Below are 25,668 nucleotides of genomic sequence, written 5' to 3' on the forward strand. Positions count from 1 at the left end.
TGAGCCTTGCCTGAGCGAGGTCATAAAATACCAGCTTGTGACTTTATGAGTGTCTACCTCATACTCTCCATGTAGAACTGGAAATCAATTTGGATGAGAACCAATGGGCGGGATTTATCCAATTATCAGGCTGCTCCATTCCTTCCCCGTGTCCCTGTAATTATTTTCCCTTCGAGTATTTATCCCATTCACTTTTGCAAGTTACAATTCCATCTGCTTTTGCCATCCTTTCAGATAGTGCATTCCAGATCTGAACAGTTGCCAGACTATGTCTTGTTTATCAGCCCTTCTGCCACTCAAAACAACTTCTGGTTATTTATGCTTAACAAAACCCTTTGTGATATACCCTGGCGGAGATGGTGGTGTAGCGGTAATGTCACTGAACTAATATCAAGGACCCCACGCACCCCGGACATTCTCTCTTCCACCTTCTTCCGTTGGGAAAAAGATACAAAAGTCTGAGGTCACGTACCAACCGACTCAAGGACAGCTTCTTCCCGACTGCCACCAGCCTTTTGAATGACCTACCACATATTAAGCTGATCTTTCTCTACACCCTAGCTATGACTGCAACACTACATTCTGCATCGTCTCCTTTCCTTCTCTATGAACGGTATGCTTTGTCTGTACAGTACGCAAGAAACAATACTTTTCACTGTATATCAATACATGTGACAATAATAAATCAAATCAATTCAGAGAAATATAGATGTCCAGCGTGAAGGGTAAAGTCGCTATTGTCCCAGGAGAGGCGATGGCCTAGTGATATTATTGCTAGACTATTAATCCAGAAACTCAGCTAGTGTTCTGGGGACCCGGATTCGAATCCCATGGCAAATGGTGGAATTTGAATTCAATAAAAAATATCTGGAATTAAGAATCTACTGATGACCATGAAACTGCTGTCGATTGTTGGAAAAACCCAAGTAGTTCAATAATGTCCTTTAGGGAAGGAAATCTGCCATCTTTACCTGGTCTGGCCTGGATGTGATTCCAGAGCCACAGCAATGTGGTTGACTCTCAACTGTCCTTCAAGGGCAACTAGGGATGGGCAATAAATGCTGGCCAGGCAGCGACGCCCATGTCCCACGAATGAATTTTAAAAATGGCCATAGGTTGTTCTCCCCCTCGAAGGTGGTGATTTAACCTGAGGGTCACCCCACCTCAGGCAAGGGGCAAGGTTGAGAAGGCGGGGCCTTCATGAACGACCTCAGCCAATATGGGAATTGAACCCGTGCTGTTGGTATCACTAACCAGCTGTCCAGCCTACTGAGCTAAACCGACTCCCGAGATTTCCATTCTAATGCTCTGGAGACAGGGGTTCAAATCCTGCTGCTGGAATTTAAAAATTCAATTAATAAATCTGAAAAGTTAATGGTAATGACTAAAGGTGACCATGACAACTATCATTGATTGTTGTGAAAACCCATCTGGTTCACTAATGTATTTTAGGGAAGGAAATCTGCCGTCCTTACCTGGTCTGGCCTACATGTGGACTCCAGGGCCACAGCAATGTGGTTGACTCTAAATTGCCCTCTGAAAAGGGCAAGCCACACATTTCTAGGGCAATTAGGGATGGGCAAGAAATGCTGGCCTTGCCAGTGCTGCCCTCATCCCATTAAAGATCCAAAGGAAAAAAACAAACGGCTCTATTAAGTCTAAGCATTGGGTTTTCATGGGCTGAATGGCTTTGTTTCCTTACCTCATACTTTTGTTTAAGAACATTGGAATTAGGAGCGAGAGTAGGCAACTCAGCCCTCTGAGCCCGCTCCGCCATTCTCTATGAGCATGACTGATCTTCATCTCATCCTAACTCCACTTCCCTGCCTTCTCTCCATAGCCCTTTATCCTGCTTTTGATCAAATATTTATCTATTTCTTCCTTGAATCCATTGATTTTTAAAAATTCATTCATTGGACATGGGCATCGCTGGCTGGCCAGCATTTATAGACCATCCCTAGTTGCCCGAGGGCAGTTGAGAGTTAACCACATTGCTGTGGCTCTGGAGTCACATGTAGGCCAGACCAGGTAAGGGTGGCAGATTTCCTCTCCTAAAGGACATGAGTGAACCAGATGGGTTTTTCCGACAATTGAAATGGTTTCATGGTCATCAGTAGATTCTCAATTCCAGATTTTTTTTATTGAATTCAAATTCCACCATCTGTCGTGGTGGGATTCGAACCCGGCTCCCCAGAACATTAGCTGAGTTTCTGGATTAATAGTCTAGCGATAATCGCCACTAGTCCATTGCCTCCCCTGATTCTGCATCCACTGCACTCTGGGGCAGTGAGTTCCATAGATTCACAACCCTCTGGGAGAAGTAGCTTCTCCTTATCTCTGTCTTGAACCTTCCCCCTCTTACTCTACAAATATAACCTCTTGTCCTAGACTGTTCTCGAAGTGGGAACACTTGGTTAACATGTCTTTAACAGAGCTGATTCTTAGTCTGTTGAGGTTCTGCACAGGTATCAGAATCAGAACCAACTTACCCCTCTGGGAGGTTGAATGGTATTGGAGAGGCTGGGCTATAACCTGGACTTCCGGCTGGGCTAATGTTCGCACAGGATGGGGTGTCAGGCCAGGGAGAACACTAATTGAAACAGTTAAAGAACAATTAGTCATGCGTTAGGAATGTGGCAAAGAATAGATCCCCACAAACCCCTGTGGTTGATGAGGGCTAATGCCTCACCTCAGTCAGGACTGTGGTTTCGTACGCTGGCTGGTACTTGGACCTCTCCTGCGGTGAGCGTTTCTCTATCTTCTCTTTATCAGTCTTCAGCTTCCTGTCGGCACCTTTGGGCTGGGATTCAACAGATGGTCTGGTCATTATTACATTGCTGTGTGTGGGAGCTTGCTGTGTGCAAATTGGATACTGCATTCCCTACATTACAACAGTGACTGTTCTTCAGAGAAAATTAGCTTCTTGGCTCTAACGTGCCTTTGGGGTGTCCTTGAATAATGAAAGGTGTTATATAAATGCAAGGGACAAAAAGGCAATAAGTTCCAAAGGAATTTAATGGATCTGATGAATTAAAAATGAACTGATGTGAATCATATGTTGGCGGCACAGTGACACAGTGGTTAGCACCGCTGCCTCACAGCACCAGGGACCCGGGTTCAATTCCAGCATCGGGTCACTGTCTGTGCAGAGTCTGCATGTCCTCTCCGTGTCTGCGTGGGCTTCCTCCAGGTGTTCTGGTTTCCTCCCTCACTCTAAAGATGTGTGGGTTAGGTGGACTGACCATGCCACTTAGTGTCAGGAGGATTAGCACAGTAAATACATGGGGTTACGGGGTGAGGACCTGGGTGGGAGTGTTGTCGGTGCAGACTTGATGGGCCGAATGGCCTTCTTCTGCACTGTAGGGATTCTATGATTCTATGGGGCGAATGGGATCAAAGATTATGGGGAGAAAGCAGGATTAGGCTGTTGAGTTGGACGATCAGCCACGATCGTAATGAATGGCGGAGCAGGCTCGAAGGGCCGAATGGCCTCCTCCTGCTCCTGTCTCCTATGTTTTCATGTAAAACAATTCTTCATTCAATCCTTCATTGAATTACTTGGTTATGTTGTTAATAGTGTGCGACATCATGAAGCATAGCGGGCTGTTTGCAGCTGTGGTTGTTTTTTGACAATGATAAATGGATTCTAGCCACATTCTATTCTAAATGTGGTGGGAAAGGTCGCTACCTTAAACACTTTAACCTGACAACTCGCAGAGTGCAGGTGCTCGGTGTAGTCTCCATTCTCGCTCATCTTGAAGGTGTCAATCTGAATCCGGAAAGGGACCCCCTTCTCGCCGCCATTTTTCCTGGGTGTGAATTCCGTGCTGATGCAGTGCACCTGAAAAGGGAGATCAGAGTTGACAAAGTGTGTCCAATCAGAACTGATATTCCTTAAGCGGCAGGGGTAAGTCGGTTCCCTCTTGGTGTGGCTGAATATTTATACACCTCTACACTATTTAAGTTTATGTATTTATTATTGTCACAAGTTGGCTTACATTAGCCCTGCAATGAAGTTACTGTGACTTTTGATTAGACCTACCTCGCACTAAGTTGATCTTTCCCGGCTTGGGTCACTGTCTGTGTGGAGTTTGCACATCCTCCCCGTGTCTGCGTGGGTTTCCTCTGGGTGCTCCGGTTTCCTCCCATAGTCCAAAGATGTGCAAGTTAGGTGAATTGACCATGTTAAAATCCTCTCTAAGTACCCAAACAGGCGCCGGAGTGTGGCGACTAGGGGTTTTTCACAGTAACGTCATTGCAGTGTTAATGTAAGCCTACTTGTGACTAATAAATAAGCTTTTAACTTTTCTCTCTACATCCTAGCTATGACTGTAACACTACATTCTGTACCCTCCCCTTTCCTTCTCTATGGACGGTATACTTTCTCCGTATAGCATGCAAGAAACAATACTTTTCACTGTCTACTAATACATGTGACAATAATAAATCAAATGAAATATCTGTGAAAATCCCCTAGTCGCCACACTCCGGCACCTGTTCGGGTACACTGAGGGAGAATTTAGCCTGGCCAATGCACCTAACCAGCACGTCTTTCGGACTGTGGGAGGAAACTGGAGCACCCGGAGGAAACCCACGGGGAGAATGTGCAGGCTCTGCACAGACAGTGACCCAAGCCAAGAATCAAATCCGGGTCCCTGGCGCTGTGGGGCAGCAGTGCTAACCACTGTACCACCCCAATTGAAACTGCATCTTCAAACTCAATGTAAGAGATGGCTTGTGCAGGAAATGGTTATTTTAAGTTGGTAAATTATGAGAACTGGTAAAGTTTGTAAATTGACACAGAATGGAAGGAATCTCAGACTGTGTCTAGACCCTGCAGTGCACTCCTGAATAAAAGTGAGGAATAGTCTACTCTCAAAATAGTAACGATTAAAAAAGCACTGATTGCATCAACAAAATGTTTAACCTATAAGATACACCGATATAAAAACACTTAGTTGTGGACTGAGTGTGACATTCCGCTGCATGTTTCCTCCCTCTGAGCAAGCAATAAAGTTTGTGGAACACTTTCTTCTGAAGGTATTGATGGTGACGAGGAGACTGTGAAGATGAAAGGAGACAATGGCCTTGGTTAATTGTGGCATTCTGGAGATAGGCAACTCAGCGTCATAACAAGTTGAGTTCCAAAGCATTGTGCTATGGATTGGTAAATGTGCCCAACACTTGTGCCAGCAGCAAACACCTGTGCATTTTCCTGGTTGATAACGGCCCAAGTCTACCTCTCATTTTAGATGTTACAACAAATATGCAAACTTGGGTTTGACATTATGTGGTCAGGAGACATGGAGATAAGGTTACTCAATTGAAAAGTGCAGCTTGGATCAATTCTACTGCCAGATTCTCTCATTAAAAAGGGTGCAACAATGGAAAGAGAGGAGTAATGCCGTCCAAATAAGTTTCTATGGAATCAGTGCTGGCTCATTGAACTTCTGTAAGTTGACCTTCTCTCACGGTGATGTTTGCTAATTAAGTACTTGAAAAACTCATACACAGACCAGGCAATAGCTGTAGATGGCATCTGCTAGATAACTCGAGATAACAATTTCCTGTTGTGCCAAAGCAGCGGAGATGCCAATGTGATATCCAATAAATGGCAGAACCCTTAAGAGTATTGTTAGGCAGAGGGATCTGGGTGTACAGGTACACAGGTCACTGAAAGTGGCAACACACGTGGAGAAGGTTGTCAAGAAGGCATACGGCATGCTTGCCTTCATCGGCCGGGGTATTGAGTTTAAAAATTGGCAAGTCATGTTGCAGCTTTACAGAACCTTCGTTGGACCGCACTTGGAATACAGTGTTCAATTCTGGTCGCCACACTACCAGAAGGATGTGGAAGCTTTGGCGAGGGTACAGAAAAGATTTACCAGGATGTTGACTGGTATGGAGGGCATTAGCTATGAGGTGAGGTTGGAGAAACTTGGTTTGTTCTCACTGGAGCGACGGAGGTTGAGGGGAGACCTGATAGAAGTCTACAAGATTATGAGAGGCATGGACAGAGTGGATAGTCAGAAGCTTTTTCCCAGGGTGGAAGAGTCAATTATAGGGGGCACAGGTTTAAGGTGCGAGGGGCAAGGTTTAAAGGAGATGTAAGAGGTAGATCTTTTACACAGAGAGTAGTGGGTGCCTGGAACCCGTTGCCGGGGAAGGTAGTGGAAGCGGATACAGTAGTGACTTTTAAGGGGCATCTTGACAAGTACATGAATAGGATGGGAATAGAGGGATATGGTCCCTGGAAGGGTAGGGGGTTTTAGTTAAGTCAGGCAGCATGGTCGGTGCAGGCTCGGAGGGCCGAAGGGCCTGTTGCTGTGCTGTAATTTTCTTTGTTCTTTGTTTTTTGTGATGCCAGAGAGGAAGAGAAAATCTCAATGCCAGTCCACAGAGGGTGGCTTCTGTGCAACATCCAGACACAGAATTGGTTAGAGGAAGCATAAAATCTAGGGCCAGGTTATAAGCCAAGGAGACATGGGAGAAAAGACTGGGGAGAGGCTGGGGATAGAGCGACACAAAAATGAGAGGGGTGACTGAGGGGGGGGGGGGGGGGGGACAAAAAAACGGAAGAAGAAAGAGATGAGAATGAAAAGAAAATGTGAGGAGTTAAGGAGGGAAAAAAAAGGAGAGAGGAACGAGCGAGAGGAAGACACAAACCTGAATGGAGACAGAGGTTTGTTTCTTTGGATCCCAGAGAAACTCGGCAGCATTCAGCAACGTGGGGTTTATTCTTGGGTCGACAATTCCAACTGACAGAGGAATATCTGAAGTGACAAAATCGTTTAAGAAAAAGAAAATGTCACAGTGCGAAAGAAAAACCACAGCAAATGATGGATTAGTTCAATTAAGCCTGAATGTTTCAGACCGAAGAACTGTTCCCTGTCCAAAGAATAGTTGGCAGCAAGGCTCCAGGCCTTGGCCCCAAGCCTCTGTTGATTTTGGCTCAACTGAGTTGAAGAAAATAGCCTGATTAGACCGCCACACCCCTCCACCCCCACCAGCTGACGGCACAAAGGAAATGTGGGCGGCACGGTGGCACAGTGGTTAGCCCTGCTGCCTCACAGCGCCAGGGACCCGGGGGGTTCGATTCCCAGCTTGGGTCACTGTGTGTGCGGAGTCTGCACATTCTCCCCGTGTCTGCCTGGGTTTCCTCCGGGTGCCCGGTTTCCTCCCTCAGTCTGAAAGATGTGCTGGTTAGGGTGCCTTGACCCGAACAGGCGTCGGAGTGTGGCGACCAGGGGAATTTCACAGTAACTTCATCGCAGTGTTAATGTAAGCCTTACTTGTGACACTAATAAATAAACTTTACTTTAACATTGACATCTCAGCATTTGAGGCATTGCAGTGGCAAACCTATTGCCAATAAACCGCGTGGTATAACTGGTTAACATACAAATACTGTTCGTCACTCTACCCAATCGCTAATGCTTCTTATAATACCTTGGCTGATTGTTGGAGGCTGGCTGGGTCTCTTAATGAGTTAAAACCTGCAATTTCTCCACCGCACTGGGCTCACTTGTCCCAGCTCCAACAATTCATCCGGTTGCACTAAATTGCTTTTCTGTAGAGCACATAGGGAGCCAATGACACCTCATGCTCTGCCAATCTGGAAGGCAGAACACAAATGCAAAGCTAGGCTGCCTTATATGAAACTGCGGCCTAGATTTATAGCCATGTAGCATGTTGTGCAGCACAAACACACAGGCAGGCTACCAAAAAGAACAACCAGTAATTTGCAATCGTTTTTAACACGAATGACTTGTTTAAGAGAATTCATTTTGGCCAGCTCCTTCTGGCAAGTCCTTGGAAAGGTGCAACACAACAAGGATTTGAGGAAAAACATTTTCCATGCAGAGAGGGTGGTGGGAATCTGGAACTCGCTGCCTGAGAGGGTGGTAGAGGTGGGAACCTTCACAACATTTAAGAAGCATTTAGATGAGCTCTTGAAATTTAGATGAACCATAGCACACAAGACTATGGACCAAGTGCTGGAAAATGGGATTCGAATAGATAGGTGCTTGATGGCCAGCACACACTTGATGGGCTGAAGGGCCTCTTTTTGTGCTGTAAAACCCTATGGCTCCAAGACTCTTTAACACTCCCAGTGGATAGGCTGCCTTATGGAGCTATTGTGTTCCATTGTTCATATAATTGTGTCAGGAATCTGATGAATGATAGAATATTTTCAAGTATTAAGGATATTTCTCCTTTCATTAAAGAATTTCAAACAATTTAATTGCAGAAGTCAACCAAAGCCTTCAGTGGGTCACTGGTCTGTAAGAAATCTATGTTGCATTATATGTAGATATATCTGTTCTGAGTGATTACGATTTGGATTGCACTGCCTAATAGGGTGATTGATATAGATTTAGTCATACAGGGAATTGGATAAATACTTGAAAGGAGAAAACATTGCAGCGATATCGAGAAAGAGCGGTGGAGAGGGACTAATTGGGTTGCTCTTTGAAAGCCCAGCACAGACTCGATGGGCTGAAAGATCTCCTTCCGTGCTGTACTATTCTCTGCTTTGATGTTAAGACCATAAGGCGCAGGAGCAGAAGTAGGCCATTCGGCCCATCAAGTCTCCTCTGCCATTCAATGAGATCATGAGGGGGGATCAGGATATTGATCAGCCATGAGCAAAATGAATATTGGCCTTTATATCAAAGGGAATGAAGAATAAAAATGGGGAAGTCTTGCGAAAATTATACAAGGTGCTAGTTAGACCACACCTGGAATACTGTGAACAGTTTTGGTCCCCTTATCTAGGGAAATGTGTATTGGTATTGGAGACAGTCCAGAGAAGGTTCACTAGGTTGGTCCCAGGTATCAAGGCATCTTCTTATGAGGAAATGTTGGCTCAAAGGGCTGAATGGCCTATCCTTGCTTCTATTTTCTATGACTGATCTGATGTGATAATCCTCAACTCCACTTTCCTGCCTTATCCCCTGAACCCTTCATTCTCTTATTGATTAAAAATTTGTTTATTTCAGCCTTAACGACCCAGCCTCTACAGCCCACTGTGGTAAAGAATTCCACAGATTCACTACCCTCTGAGAGAAGAAATTCTTCCTCATCTCTGTCTTAAATTAGTGACCCTTTAGTCTGAGATTATGCCCTTTAGTCCTAGACTCTCCCACAAGGGGCATTAACTTCTCATCATCTACCCTGTCAAACTCCCCTGCGAATCCTATATATCTCAATAAGGTCACCTCTCATCCTCCTAAACTCCAATGAGTTCAGACCCAACCTACGCAATATCTCCTCATAAGAAAATGCCTCGATACCTGGGATCAACCTAGTGAACCTTCTCTGGACTGTCTCCAAGATACATTTCCCTAGATAAGGGGACCAAAACTGTTCACAGTATTCCAGGTGTGGTCTAACTAGTGCCTTGTATAATTTTCACAAGACTTCCCCATTTTTATACTTCATTCCCTTTGAATTAAAGACCAATATTCCATTTGCCTTTTCTATTCCCTGCTGAACTTACACGCAAGATATTTGTGATTTATGCACGAGGGCCCCAAATCTCTCTGTGCTGCAGCTTCCTGCAGTTTTTCTCCATTTAAATGGTATTCAGCTCCTTTATTCTTCCTACCAAAGTACATGTTCTTTCCTAGTACTTTGGTTATCTGCAGTACCCTGCCGTAACACATGGCGATTGGGAATTACACATTTGTTTGATGGATTTTGTGTATGTTAACACTTTAATCAAGCTCCCCCTATCAGCGAGATAGTTGTTAAGTCAAGAACAAAGGTTTCCCTAACTCTGTTTCCAACAAATGAGCGACCTCTACATTAAATCCTGTTGATTTTAAGTATACATGTCAATCAAAAGCAAAATTACATTGTGAATCATAACACTCCCTGCTGTAACTCAAAGGCTCGGAAACTTGCCAATAAGAGTTAGTCATATAATTTCCTCCAAAATTCCCTCAAGCAACATCAACAAAACATATCACCTGCTGCTTATCATGCTGTTATTTGTGGGATCTTGCTGTGCTCAAACAGCAGTTGCTGGGCAGCACGGTGGCACAGTGGTTAATGCTGCTGCCTCACAATTCAATTCCTAGTTTGGGTCACTGTCTGTGCGGAGTCTGCACCTTCTCCCCATGTCTGCGTGGGTTTCCTCCGGGTGTTCCGGTTTCCTCCCACAGTCTGAAAGAGGTGCTGGTTAGATGCACTGGCCATGCTAAATTCTCCCTCAGTGTACCCAAACAGGCGACTAGGGGATTTTCACAGTAACTTCATTGCAGTGTTAATGTAAGCCTACTTGTGACTAATAAATAAACTTCTAAAAAAACAATAGTGACTACATTTCAAAGGTACTTTTTGATTTGATTTGATTTATTATTGTCACATGTATTAACATACAGTGAAAAGTATTGTTTCTTGCGCGCTATACAGACAAAGCATACTGTTCATAGGGAAGGAAACGAGAGAGTGCAGAATGTAGTGTTACAGTCATAGCTAGGGTGTAGAGAAAGAGAGAGTTAGAATGAAGTTTTAGAAGCATAGAATGAGAATAAAAGATAGAATTAGAAGGTATGATGGGCACAACTTGCAAGAAGTTGCATCGCTCCGGCACCATCTTGGAGGAAGGCTGTAATGTGCTTTGGTACATCCTGTGATTGTGGAAGGCGCTATATGAATGCAGATCTTTGTTGTTATGGAACAAGGACAACAGCAGGACACCGGAATCCTCTTTTGCATCAGGATTCTGTGCAACGCAGGTGGTGTGTAATAAATGTGGATTTTTCACTATTTAGTCCTCTCTTTGAATACAGAGATAACATAAACTGCTCTCTCTTATCTCATTCTCCTTTGCTTTTTTTCCTGCAGTCTTATCATCAGCACCATCTAATGTAAACAGCACAAGGCTCTGACTTTATCAGGTATCGGGGGAAACAAGTCTCATTGTGTGCAGTGGATACAAGGCGCAAGATGAACAGAGACCTATCTGCACCCTGTATACCTGAATCATTAATCAACACTTGACAACTTGCAAGGGTAAAGCTTACAAATGTGCGCTCCACAGTTTTGCGCTGGTTAGATTTCCCTTTGGGCAATTATAATGAAACCTGCTGATCTTTGTGCCAAATCTCAATATGTGCTTCTGACAGGCAATGTTCCTTACTGGGTGCAAATTCACAAAGTTATCCCAATATTCTCACTAACAGAGTCTAATAACGTATTAATTATCATTCTAATTCATTGACCAAGTTTTCCTTCTGCAGCCCAGGCTTCTTGTTGTCGAAGGGAACCATGCCATTTGATATTTCACAAGATGACAGAATTATTAGAGTACAGAAGGAGATCATTCAGCCCATTACAACTACACCAACCATCCAAACGAGCATTGTGACTTAATGCCATTCTCCTGCCTTTTCCCCCTACCCCTGAACATTGTTTCCCTTCAAATAATTACCTAAAGCCCTCATGAATTGGAGTCCAGAACCAGGGGTCACAGTCTGAGGATTCAGGGTAGATCATTTAGGACGGAGGTGAGGTGACATTTCTTCACCCAAAGAGTGGTGAGCCTGTGGAATTCATTACCACAGGAAGTAGTTGATGCCAAACATTGAATGTATTCAAGAGGCGGCTGGATATAGCACTTGGGGGTGAATGGGATCAAAGGTTATGGGGAGAAAGCAGGATTAGGCTATTGAGTTGGACGATCAGCCTTGATCGTGATGAATGATGGAGCAGGATCGAAGGGCCAAATGGCCTCCCCCTGCTCCTATCTTCTATGTTTCTATGAATGCCCTGATTGAACCTGCCTCCACCACACTTCCAGGCAGTGCATGCCAGGTGAAGGATGGGGGGCTCCTGGGTTTGGACCAGGGACTGCTTGATTGGGGGCAATTGCTCTACCACTAAGCTGTACCACCAAGCTATATTTGATCAAATGGATTTTATTTTTGTAATCTTCCACGGGATTTTCAAGTCACTGATCATGTTATCCTGGCTCCGGATAAGGACAATCAGGTAATTCCACTCCCACTTCCATTGGAATTTCCCCCCTAAACTCTCTGTCTTCTCTCTCTCTCCTTTTAAGGCACTTCTTGAGCCAGCATAACTAAGGACCCCACACACCCCGGACATTCTCTCTTCCACCTTCTTCCGTCGGGAAAAAGATACAAGAATCTGAGGTCACATACCAACCGACTCAAGAACAGCTTCTTCCCTGCTGCTGTCAAGGCTTTTGAATGGACCTACCTCGCATTAAGTTGATCTTTCTCTACACTCTAGCTATGACTGTAACACTACATTCTGCACTCTCTCGTTTCCTTCTCTATGAATGGTTTGCTTTGTCTGCATAGTTTGCAAGAAACAATACTTTTCACTGTATGCTAATACATGTGACAATAATAAATCAAATCAAATCAAAATCTTTAAACCTATACCCATCACCAAGCTGTCCAAATATCTGCTTCATGTTTTATCTGATTTCGTCCCTGTGAAGTGCCTTGAGACACATTGCTACAAAAAAGCCCCGTGCTTGCAAAACGCATACCACACTGTCCAAAGTTGTGGTGTTATTCTGCTGATGGGACAGCACCCTGCTGAACAATCCCAAGTGTGCTAAGAATTACACTAACAATCAATTTAAGGTTCTCAGTTGGGCTCGCAATGTGGCTCGCTTCCGTTTGCTAGAAGCCACGTATTTTTATACGCAGTGACCTGACCTTAGCAAACAAAAAGAACATGTCCAGGCACTGCGCCGTCTTTTGAACTAAACAAAAATGTGGGGAGCAATATTTCTCTGTTGCATTCCCAATCGCAATGCCTTGACCAAAGTCAACTTACTAACCTAGGGGTGGCAATGGCCTTGTGGTATTATCGCTAGACTATTAATCCAGAAACTCAGCTAATGTTCTGGGGACCCAGGTTCGAAACCCGCCACGGCAGATGGTGGGATTTGAATTCAATAAAAAATATCTGGAATTAAGAATCTACTGATGACCATGAAACTGTTGTCGATTGTCAGAAAAACCCATCTGGTTCACTCATGTCCTTTAGGGAAGGAAATCTGACGTCCTTACATGGTCTGGCCTACATGTGACTCCAGAGCCACAACAATGTGCCTCAACTGCCCTTGGGCAACAAGGGATGGGCCATAAATGCTGACCAGCCAGTGATGCCTATGTCCCATGAATGAATGATAAGAAAAAAACAATCAACACCCTCTTCTCAAGCAATGTAGATCATTGCTCCCTTTGAAATTTGGTATTCTTGCATTTGTCCTGATACATGAAGTCACAAAGCTTCGATAGCCTTCCTTTCAGCAACACTCAAGTTCTGTACTACCAAGCATCTAATTAAATAAAATAATTTAATCTAATTAAAAAATCTAATTAAATATAAATGCAAATTGTTGTTGTAATGAGTTGCTGTGCTGCCTTTAAACAGTGAGCATTTCCCAACATGTCTCCATGATACAACATGATTATCTGCCTCAGACTAGCCCGGCGCAGGCTAGGAATCCAATCTGAGTATTTACAGTTCGGATGGTTCAGTGTGCATTGGAACCATAGAACTCCCAAGTGCAGAAGAAGTCCATTCGGCCCATCAAGTCTGCACCGGCCCCAAAAGAGCATCTTACCTAGGCCGACACCCCTGCCCTATCCCCGTAGCCATGGCTAATCCACCCAAACTATACATCTGTGGACACTGAGGGTAAGTTTAGCATGGCCAATCCACCTAACCTGCCCATCTTTGTAGTGTGGGAGGAAACCGGAGCACCCGGAGGAAACCCACGCAGACACGGGGAGAACACTGCGCAGACTCCACACAGACAGTACAGCACAATGTATTTTAGTAACTGAGACATCAGTGGAATGTCTAATTAGGTTTTTTGAAGACAGAACTGAGTCCAGTATCCCAGGCCATCTTTAAGCATTGCAACTCTGTTGGGATTGCTGAATGTGAAATTAGGCCGTTAACTGGTACAGTTTGTTTTGATATCTGGAAGGGTTCCTTCATTGGAAGCTCCCCTCATGGTAACGTGATTCAGCAGGGTCATCCATGATGCTGATAGTCAATGGAACATACCAATATCAAGCAGTCGGTCTCCCGGCCTGTTCCATTTCCAGCCTTGGAACTGTTGGTGTTCACTGTACTGCAGACGTCTGTCGTGAAAGACCACCCTGACTATACTCTGTAAAAACAAAATGATGAAAAAGGATGACCGTGGGCAGATGGGGACTCAAAATAGTTTATAGCAACAGATTTCCTCCTTCCCCAACCGCCTGATATAATATCTTCAGCCATCTGCAGTCAGCTACCCTTTGAGCATGGCGACGGCACAGTGGTTAGCACTGCTGCCTCACAACGCCAGGGACCCGGGCACGGTGGCACAGTGGTTAGCACTGCTGCCTCACAACGCCAGGGACCCGGGTTCAATTCTTGTCATGGGTGACTGTCTGTGCGAAGTTTGCACGTTCTCCCCATGTCTGCGTGGGTTTCCACCAATCTCCTCCTACACTCCAAAGATGTCAGCTTAGGTGGATTGTCCATGCTAAATTGCCCCTTCATGTCTTAAGATGTGTAGGTTTGGGGGATTAGCAGGATAAATACGTGGAGTTATGGGGATTGGAACTAGGTGGGAGCTCTGTCAGAGAGTCGATGCAGAGTCAATGGGCCGAATAGCCTCCTTCTGCACTGTAGGGATTCCATGGTTTGTATAATTCTGTGAACCCTGCATTCTTCCAATCCTGCAGTCTTGCCCATCCTTGAATTCCTCCACTCCGCCCTTGGTGGTCATGCTTAGGCCCCATGCTCTGGAATTTCCTCCCCACACTTCTTCTCCTGTTACCTCTCTTCCTTTGTAATGTCCTGATCATTTGCCCCCCACAGGCAGGCATTGGCATTCCAACTTGCTGCCTGGCTAATGGTAAAGCCCCAGATGGAAAGCCCTCAGTGTTGGGGTCCCAGGGCCTGTGGTTTCCAAAGCTCACCACCATTGCGGGGTTCCCTCTCTCTCTCTCAGCCTGACCTGCTGAGTATTTCCAGGAGTTTCAGATTTCCAGCATCCGCAGTATTTTGCTTTTGTGCTGTGTAAGGTCTGCTGGTAACCAAATGCCAAATCAATAAGTTGTGTAGGAAACTATTGTAGTTGTCCCTCAGCATTCGGGTGTATCTGCTTGGAACTTCCTAACCCACATTTAGATCTTTATTCTTCTTGACCATGCTCCCTTCCCCACACTCACCTTCAGCAACTTCCCATTTGGCTCCAATAGTCCCCTCATATTTTGATTACACATCATGCGGATCTCATATGATTGACCTGAATAAGAAACAACAGACACATGTAGCCAAAGGAACAGCTCAAACGCCTTCAGACCTCTTTATCACTCTCCTGATATCTCAGTAACTTTATCCATTGTGTTAAAAAAACCCACAATTTGGCAGGGCCCCAAGTTCAAGCCCCAGGCTCCACCGTGAGGTGCCTGTTCTCAGTTGGGCAGCAATCGTGGAAATATAATAGACCTCAGTGAGCAGTGTCCAAAGTGGGAAGCCAACTAGGGTTCCCAATCCGTGACCTTGTCTTCTCCCCATCTCTGTAATCTCCTCCAACTCCACAACCCTACGAGATCTCTATGCTCCTCTAATGCTCGCCTCTGGTGCAGGCTGATTTTCAAGGCTACACCATTGGCGTCTGTGCAATCAGCTGCCAGAGCCTAAAGCTCTGAAATTCTCACCCTAAAACTCTCTGCCTCTCTACCTCGCTCCTGAAAACCTACCTTTGACCAAACCCTTTGGTCACCTGACCTAACATGCTTTCTCTGTCTTTCTCAGGGGAGGCGATGGCTTAGTGGTATTATCACTGGACTATTAATCCAGAAACTCAGCTAATGTTCTGGGGACTCGTGTTCGAATCCTGTCACGGCAGATGGTGGAATTTGAATTCAATAAAAAATATCTGGAATTAAGAATTTACTGATGACCATGAAACCATTGTCAATTGTCAGGAAAAACCCATCTGGTTCACTAATGTCCTTTAGGGAAGGAAATCTGCCGTCCTTACCCGGTCTGACTCCAGAGCCATGGCAATCTTAACTGTCCTCTAAAGGCAACTAGGGGTGGGCAATAAATGCTGGCCAGCCAGCAACGCCCATGTCCCACAAATGAATAAAAAAATGTGTGAAGTTTTGTTTGATGATGCTGCTTCTGTGAAGCCTCTTTGGGATGTTTTACCACACCTTAGGCACGATATAAATGCAAATGGGTGTTAGAAACCATAGAAACCCGACAGTGCAGAAAGAGGCCATTCAGCCCATCGAGTCTGCACCAACGACAATCCCACCCAGGCCTTATCCCTACATATTTACCCGCTAACCCCTCTAACCTACGCATCCCGGGACACTAACGGGCAATTTAGCATGACCAATCAACTTAACCCGCACATCTTTGGACTGTGGGAGGAAACCGGAGCATCCAGAGAAAACCCACGCAGACACGGGGAGAATGTGCAAATTCCACGCAGACAGTGACCCAAGCCGGGAATCGAACCCGGGTCCCTGGAGGTGTGAAGCAGCAGTGCTAACCACTGTGCTACCGTGCCGCCCAAAAAAATCTTCCACTCTTTCAGTAGCGGCACCAAACAGCTAATTTCAAGATTATTATTACTCATTGCTGCAGTTACAAACCGTGAAAGGGTGGGTTGTGTGACTTTGATTCTTTTTTGCTAAGATAAAGATTAGATAGGGGGCACCCAGATTTGAACTGGGGACCTCTTGATCTGCAGTCAAATGCTCTACCACTGAGCTACACCCCCTCATGTCATGGGTGTCGATTAATCCAGAAATCCCTGTTGGAAATGGATGCTAAAGGAAAAGAGGATTGACATTGGCTATGAGAGTGTTCCAAGGCCAAACAGCCTAGCAACACTCAGGTGGCCAGGATCATCACTTGTATAAAGTGCAAGGAGCTGCCTGACAAGGAGACCATGGCCGGAATTCTCCAGCCTCCCGTCAGCGATTTTGTCGGCAGCGAGAGGTGGGGTGCCGTTCACTAGTGGTGGGACCTTCAGCTCCCCCCCGCTGTCAATGGAATTTCCCATTGATTCCACCACATGCTGCCGGGAAACAAGTTGGGAAGTGGGGGGTGCGGGGGGAGAGGTGCACTGCCGGCGAAACTGGAGAATCCGTCAGTAGCGAACAGCCGGAGGAAGAGAAAAGGATTATAAAAATTATACTTTTGCTTTCAAAAGTGAATCAGACTGTTATCTGGAACGGAAGAATGTGCAGAGTCACGGGGAGAGGGCAGGGAAAATGGTACTAAGTTGTGGGTTAAGCTCTAAGCTCTAACATTCTCTAAGCTCTCTCGTCCAGAGAGCTGGTGCAGACACGATGGGCCAAATGGACTTCTTCCGCCCTGTAGCAACTTTGTGACTCTGTGAGGAACATGTGTGAGACGTGAGGAAAAACTTTCTTTGTGCAGCGAGTGGTAATGATTTGGAACTCGCTGCCTATGAGGGTGGCAGGAGCTGGATAGATCAAACATTTCAAAAGGAAATTGGTTGGGCAATTGTGGAAAATAAACCTGTGGGAATATAGGGCAATGGGACTGACTGGATTGCTCTGCAGAGAGCCGGCATTGACTCAATGGGCCGATTGGCCTCCTTCTGTGCCTTAATGACTCCGACTCTATTCAGCAATGGGAAGCAAATGGGACAAGCCACTTACAGAGCAGTTGCATTATGTTGCAAACCTTTCAGCAGAACCAAGTCTGACTCATGAGGAAAGATTGAGGGACTTGGGACTTTCTACTTTTGAAATGGAGATGAGTCCAAAGATGTGTGGGTTAGGTGGATTGGCCATGCTAAATTGCCCCTTAGTGTCAGGGGGACTAGCTAGCATTGGGTTATGGGGATAGGGCCTGAGTGAGATTGTGGTAGGTGCAGACTCGATGGGCCGGATGGCCTCCTTCTGCACTGTAGGCGTTCTATGTTCTATGATGATTGTGATACGATCTCTGAGTGCATTGTAAGATAATACATCTTTAAAAAAACCTAATCCAGAACATGACATCAAACTAAACAGTGACAGTTGGCCAAGGGAACATGCATTCAAACGAGTAAAAGGTTGATTTTGAACTGATGTTTGGAAGTTCTACTTTACTCAAGGAGTCAAGACGAAGTGGACCTTTTAGGTAGATTCGTGGGGAAATGGGGAGATGGTACCTGTAGAGGGAAGAAATGGGGAGAGGATCCCTTTGCTAGAGAGAGGATGGGCAAGGTTTTATTGGATGCTTGAGTTAGGATGACTTCCCTCTTCTGTGCCTATCTTGAGTAATTCGGCCGCTTTGCTCAGCATACCTTGGTTGAGGTAAGTGAGTGTCTCCTCGTGCAGTTTAACCGCAGGTGATGTAGCTGCACCCAGTATGTACTGGAAGGTAATGGCACTCGCTTCATGGTCAGACGAGAGGGTAGAGTCTTCGTGCTTGAAGAGTGGTAAGGGCAACATCTCACTGAAAGAAGAAAACTTGCAGTCACTTCACAGAACAGAGTAAAGCCTTGACTATTTTGCTGGTGCTGATATCAGGGGTAACATAAACTGAGGTTTCATTGTCTATGCTATCGCTGTGGTACAACGGTTTTCTCATGAGATTGAAAGAAACAAGTATTTCCATTTCTATAGCACCGCGGGACGTTCGAAAGTATTCTACAACCAATGAGAGTGCTCACACCAGATTCCTAAAGCAACTGGGAACCCAGTCTCAGCAGGGGATTCCCAGGAGGATAAGGTTTAGGGATGTCCTCAAAGCATTTCTGGAGAATCAAATGTACCCATTGACTCATGGGACACTCTGGCTTGTAACTAAGCAAAGTGGAGCAAGTTCGTGCAGGCACCGAACACATTGAGAGATTGTCAGGAGCACTCAGCGATGAAGGCGAGGCGTTGGAGTGAGCGCACAAACGCCAAACAATCCAACTACCCAGCCCTTCAAGTACCACCTGCCCCGCTTGTGGCAGAGTCTGGCGTTCGCACAGAAGACGTGTCAGCCATCTCAGAACCCATCAAAACAGAACGGAAGTAAATCATCCTCCATCCTGAGGGACTGCCTGAGAGGAAGGGAATTGGAATGTAGTCACAGTTGTGATGTAGCACAGCAAGATCCCAGACACATTCAATAATGGTTGGATAATCTAATGTTAGTGATGCTGGTTGAGGGAATAAATTGGGGGGGAGAAATCTCCTACACTTTACTGACACAATATCATGGGATCATTTCGCTGGGGAGGTGATAGCCTAGTGGTATTATCGCTAGACTCTTAATCCAGAAACTCAACTGGGGATCTGGGTTCAAATCCCGCCACGGTCAGTGGTGGAATTTGAATTCAGTAAAAAAAGTCTGGAATTAAGAATCTACTGATGACCACAAAATCATTGTCGGAAAAGCCCATCTGGTTCAATAATGTCCTTTAGGGAAGGAAATCTGCCATCCTTACCTGGTCTGGCCTACATAAGAGCACAGTAAGAAGTCTCACAACACTAGGTTAAAGTCCAACAGGTTTATTTGATAGCAAATACCATAAGCTTTCGGAGCGCTGCCCCTTCGTCAGATGGAGTGGTTATCTGTTCTCAAACAGTGCAAACAGACACAGAAGGGGCAGCGCTCCGAAAGCTTATGGTATTTGCTACCAAATAAACCTGTTGGACTTTAACCTGGTGTTGTGAGACTTCTTACTGTGCTTACCCCAGTCCAACGCTGGCATCTCCACGCTGGCATCTCCACATCATGACGACATAAGAGCCACAGCAATGTGGTTGCTCTCAACTGCCCTCAAGCATCTAGGGATGGGCAATAAATGCTGGCAGCAGCACCAATGTCCCAGAAATTAATAATCAAAAAAATTACTTCCACATGCGAAGGCAAACAGGGCCTCATGTTATAATCTCAGCAAACGATGGCATATCTAAGGTGCAGGCTTTTTTCAGTAAAGTGCTGGAGGGTGAACTGAGAATGAAGTGGTTTCTATTTCTTAAACCAGTGGAGCAAAATTGCTGCTGCACGAAAGCTCCTATTTGTAGTTTCACTGATAGGTCAGTGAAGCATGTCTCGAAAGGCTTTGGAAGGAGATTCATAGAATCATAGAATCTCTACTGTACAGAAGGAGGCCATTCAGCCCATCAAGTCTGTACCAACTACAAAACCTGGCGCTGTGAGGCAGCAGTGCTAACCACTGTGCCACCGTGCCGACTGCCAGGGTAATCGTAAAGGTGCCACAACCTAGCTCAGTATCCGCAGAGCAAGAGGTGGAAAGGTTAGCACAGCTGCCATTGTTGGTGCTGGACCTTTGGAATTCTGTAGGGTTGTGGACCGGAAAGTCACTGAATATATTTCAGAAGGAAATAGATAGATTTCTCGATGCTGAGGGTGTCAAGGGAGGTGGGGAGAGAGTGGAGTATGGTGCTGTGATAGAGGATCAGCCATGATCATGTTGAATGGCTGGCAGGCGCAAAGGACCGAATGGCCTACTCCTGCTCTTACTTTCTACATATCTACGACTCCTAAACATGTGGGGACAGACTAAAGTGGGCTCTGCTGTGATGCAGCTACAGTTGAATAGCGCTCATTGTCTGGGATCGCACAAGAAGAATACCGATTTGGGGCTAGAACCGATACTGGTTTGAACCTTCGGGGACGATGGGAAATATTTGACAATATTAAAACATTTTGTGAGAAATTCTAGAGAAAATAAAGACTCACTTTCTGAATAAGTGCTGATTATAGCCTCAGGACTCTGATATAACTCCTCAATGCTCTTTAGCTCCTCCAGAGGAATTTCTCTTTCAGCTGACATATTATATCCATATTTTCTTTCAGAATTTTTAAAACATTTAAAATCATTTGCAATTTAAAATCATAGATTCCCTACAGTGCAGAAAATGAGCCAGAAATAAGACACAAGCTTTTTTGGATCAAAATATATGTCCAATTCCAATTCTCTTCCCACACCTGGTGGTGCATTAAGGCAGACATTCATCTGTTTCCATTGCTAGTAATTCCCGGAACAGGTTGCTAGTCTGTCACCAAGGGCTTATAGTTTGAGGGGTGCCATTCCACATCAAACAAGGCTGACCAGGAGCCTCTCTCACTCCTACCGCCAGCCACAGGCGTGTTGCTAAGGATTTACTGGTTGATACTCAACTCGTTTGATCGCCTTATGAATGCACCTTTGCTGCCCTTCGAGTCCTGGGGTGGGACTCGAACCCGGAGTTTCTGGCTCAGGAGGCAGCGATGCTAACCCGGCACAGTGGCACAGTGGTTAGCACTGCTGCCTCACAGCGCCGGGACCTGGGTTCGATTCCGGATGTGCGGAGTCTGCACATTCTCCCCGTGTCTGCATGGGTTTCCTTTGGGTGCTCCAGTTTCCTCCCACAGTCCAAAAGACATGCTGGTTCGGTGCATTGGCCATGCTAAATTCTCCCTCAGTGTACCTGAACAAGCGACTAGGGGATTTCCACAGTAACTTCATTGCAATGTTAATGTAAGCCTACTTGTGACACTAATAAAATAAGCTTAACTAAATAGTGAGTCAGAAGACCTCTAAAATATATGTCACTGTACATAATGTATTAAAACCCTTTTTGCGTTTTTTGAGTCTGGCATGATTATAACACTTAATTCAATGGGTAATGTGGCCATTTCTTCAGCTTAATTGAAATCAAGTTCTACTCCGGAGACCTCAGCACCGTGTCTAGGCTAATATTCCAGTGTGGCACTGAGGGAATACAACACAGTTGGAGGTGACATCTTTCAGGTGAAGCATTAAACTGAGCCCAATCTATCTTCTAAGGTGAATGTAAAAGATCTCATGACACTTGTGTGAAGAGCAAAAGGGGAGATCTCCCCATTCTCTAGCCAATAGTTATCCTTCGACCAATTTATATTCCACTTATGGTACTGAGGGAGTACTGCACTACAGGAGGTGATGGGGCTCTGGAAAAGTAGATGATCTCGCCATTTGTTTTATTACAGAGCTAGCTGTACACAAATCAATTGCTGCATTTGAAAGATACTTCATTTGTTGTAATGTGCTTTGGGATGTTCTGAGGTTGTGAAAGGTGCTATATAAATGCAAGCTCTTCCTTAGCAAAATAGATGATGCTATAATGGCAATGGGTTTTTTTTATTCATTCGTGGGTCATGGGCATTGTTGGCTAGCCAGCATTTATTGCCCAAGGGCAGTTGAGAGTCAACTACATTGCTGTGGCTCTGGAATCTCATGTAGGCCAGAGCAGGAAAGGATAGCAAATTTCCTTCCCTAAAGGACATTATTGAACCAGATGGGTTTTTCTGACAATTGACAATGGTTTTATAGTTATCATTAAACTCTTGGCTCCAGATGTTTTTGTAATGAATTCAAATTCCACCATCTGCTGTGGTGGGATTTGAACCCGGGTCCCCAGAACATTAGCTGAGTTTCTGGATTAATGGCCTAGTGGTAATACCACTAGGCCATCACCTCCCCAAACTATCCTTACTCTCCTCACAGATGGTGTTGTGACCTCTCAAAATATTACAACAATACCAATTCTTATCGGATTTGAAGAATCTGCAATTACAATCAGTCTGTTACACCAGAACACAGACTCAAACACATAACATTTTCTTGGACTAACAACTGTGGGCAAGCCAACAGGCTCCATTTTAAAATATATTTAAGGCTGGGATAGACAGATTTTTGGTCCTTCAGGGAATTAAGGAATACAGGGAACAGGCAGGAAAGTGGAATTGAAGCCCAAGATCAAACATGATCATAATGAATGGCAAAGCAGGATCGACAGGCCATCTGGTCTACTCCTGTTCTTATTTCTTATGCTCTTAAGTTTAAGTTAAGTTTAAAATTTATTTATTAGTGTCACAAGTAGGCTTACATTAACACTGCAATGAAATTACTGTGAAAATCCCCTAGTTGCCACACTCTGGCGCCAGTCGGATACATTGAGGGAGAATTTAGCATGGCCAATGTACCTAACCAGCACGTCTTTCAGACTGTGGGAGGAAACTGGAGCACCTGGAGGAAACCCATACTAACCTTATTGAGTTTTTTGAGAAAGTGACCAAGGAGGTGGATGGGGGCAAGGCAGTGGACGTGGTATATATGGATTTTAGTAAGGCGTTTGATAAGGTTCACCATGGTAGGCTTCTGCAGAAAATGCAGATGTATGGGATTGGGGGTGATCTAGGAAATTGGATCAGGAATTGGCTAGCGGATAGGAAACAGAGGGTGGTGGTTGATAGTAAATATTCATCATGGAGTGCGGTTACAAGTGGTGTACCTCAGGGATCTGTTTTGGGGCCACTGCTGTTTGTAATATTTATTAATGATCTGGATGAGGGTATAGTTGGGTGGATTAGCAAATTTGCTGATGACACCAAAGTCGGTGGTGTGGTAGACAGTGAGGAAGGGTGTCGTAGTTTGCAGGAAGACTTAGACAGGTTGCAAAGTTGGGCCGAGAGGTGGCGGATGGAGTTTAATGCGGAGAAGTGTGAGGTAATTCACTTTGGTAGGAATAACAGATGTGTTGAGTATAGGGCTAACGGGAGGACTTTGAATAGTGTGGAGGAGCAGAGGGATCTAGGTGTATGTGTGCATAGATCCCTGAAAGTTGGGAATCAAGTAGATAAGGTTGTTAAGAAGGCATATGGTGTCTTGGCGTTTATTGGTAGGGGGATTGAATTTAGGAGTCGTAGCGTTATGTTGCAACTGTACACAACTCTGGTGCGGCCGCACTTGGAGTACTGTGTGCAGTTCTGGTCCCCACATTACAGGAAGGATGTGGAGGCTTTGGAGAGGGTGCAGAGGAGGTTTACCAGGATGTTGCCTGGTATGGAGGGGAGATCCTATGAGGAGAGGCTGAGGGATTTGGGATTGTTTTCGCTGGAAAGGCGGCGGCTAAGAGGGGATCTTATTGAAACATATAAGATGATTAGAGGTTTAGATAGGGTGGATAGTGATAGCCTTTTTCCTCTGATGGAGAAATCCAGCACGAGGGGGCATGGCTTTAAATTGAGGGGGGGTAGTTATAGAACCGATGTCAGGGGTAGGTTCTTTACCCAGAGGGTGGTGAGGGATTGGAATGCCCTGCCAGCATCAGTAGTAAATGCGCCTAGTTTGGGGGCGTTTAAGAGATCCGTAGATAGGTTCATGGACGAAAAGAAATTGGTTTAGGTTGGAGGGTCACAGTTTTTTTTTTAACTGGTCGGTGCAACATCGTGGGCCGAAGGGCCTGTTCTGCGCTGTAATGTTCTATGTTCTATGTTCTACAGGGAGAACATGCAGACTCTGCACAAACAGTGACCCAAGCCGGGAATCGAACCCGGGTCCCTGGCACTGTGAGGCTTCTGACCAAAAACAAGAACAGTATATTATGTCCAAGGATAGTCCTCCGGCCTTCGAGTCAGAATGTTGTGGGTTCAAGCACCAATTCAAGACCTGAACATAACATATGGAATAACATGTTGGCACTGTGCTAAGTGGCATTTGCATTATTGGAGGTTGACATGCTGTGACCTAGTCTGCCTGCCCAGCTGTAAGTAAACCTCCTGTGGCACAACTTAGAGAAGAGCAGGGGAATTCTCTCACTGTGCTGGTCATTGTCCCTTTCTTTAGCAAATACCACAAAAACAAATTTGAATGGTTATTTATCTAATTTGTTAGTTGGTTGTTGGATCTTGCTGTGTAAACATTGGCCACCATGTTCCACTTAAAAAGCCATTCATTGGCTGTCAATTGAATTGTCACACATTTTCTTCCCACCTCATGCATATTACATTTCCAAATAGTCTAAAGAAACCTAGCTTTTTAAAAATACCTTCATGAATATTAATGTTGCTGGTTAGGCCAGCATTTATTGCCCATCCCTAATTGCCCTTGGGAAGGTGGTCTTGAGCTGCCTCATTGAACCCCTGCAGTCCTTGTGGTGTAGGTACGCCCACAGGGCTGTTAGGGAGGGAGTTCCTGGTTTTTGTCTCAGCGACAGCGAAGGAACAGTCGATATATTTCCAAGTCAGGATGATGTGAGGCTTGGAGGGGAACTTGCAGATGGTTGTGTTTCCATGCGTCAGCTATCCTAGTCCCTCTAGGTAGAGACTGTAGGTTTGGAAATTGCTGTCAAATACGGGCAGCATGGTGGCACAGTGCCTCACAGCACCAGGGACCCGGGTTTGATTCCCGGCTTGGATCACTGTCTGTGTGAAGTTTGCACATTCTCCTCGTGTCTGCGTGGGTTTCCTCCGGGTGCTCCGGTTTCCTCCCACAGTCCAAAGATGTGCAGTTTAGGTGGATTGGCCATGTTAAATTGCCCTTTAGTGTCAGGGAGACTAGCTAGTGTAAACTGCATGGGGTTATGGGGACTGGGCCTGGGTAGGATTGTGGTTGGTGAAGACTCAATGGGCCGAATGAGCTCCTTCTGCACTGTAGATTCTATCTATGATTATGAGTTACTACAGTACATATATGCTGTACAATGCTGCTATATGTACTGGTCATGGAGGGAGTTGATGTTTAAGGTGGTGAATGGGCTGCTTTGTCCTGACTGGTTTTCTGTATACAGAGAAACAGCAATGGAAAATACCAGAGCCAGAATATCGACAGCATTTTAAGCAGATTAACTCACGTTGCATTTACTTAACAACAGT

At 45.2% G+C, this 25,668-nt stretch overlaps 1 protein-coding gene and 1 non-coding gene across 2 annotated transcripts in view; both read right to left on the reverse strand.

The window, feature by feature from the left end:
• LOC144500744 (transcription factor CP2-like protein 1) overlaps window positions 1-25,668 on the reverse strand; it is a 59,437-nt gene that overhangs the window by 23,791 nt on the left and 9,978 nt on the right. The window contains exons 2-8 of the mRNA XM_078224138.1: window positions 18,335-18,486; window positions 15,225-15,301; window positions 14,068-14,173; window positions 6,667-6,773; window positions 3,689-3,841; window positions 2,690-2,800; window positions 2,490-2,590 (exon numbers count right to left, since the gene is read on the reverse strand). Coding sequence (XP_078080264.1) covers window positions 2,490-2,590; window positions 2,690-2,800; window positions 3,689-3,841; window positions 6,667-6,773; window positions 14,068-14,173; window positions 15,225-15,301; window positions 18,335-18,486 — 807 coding nt within the window. The remainder of the gene's footprint in view (window positions 1-2,489; window positions 2,591-2,689; window positions 2,801-3,688; window positions 3,842-6,666; window positions 6,774-14,067; window positions 14,174-15,224; window positions 15,302-18,334; window positions 18,487-25,668) is intronic.
• On the reverse strand, window positions 16,721-16,792 carry trnac-gca (transfer RNA cysteine (anticodon GCA)). The gene has a single exon. It is a non-coding gene; the product is annotated as a tRNA-Cys (tRNA).

Source organism: Mustelus asterias, chromosome 11, assembly GCF_964213995.1.
Source record: "Mustelus asterias chromosome 11, sMusAst1.hap1.1, whole genome shotgun sequence".
NCBI lineage: Eukaryota > Metazoa > Chordata > Chondrichthyes > Carcharhiniformes > Triakidae > Mustelus > Mustelus asterias.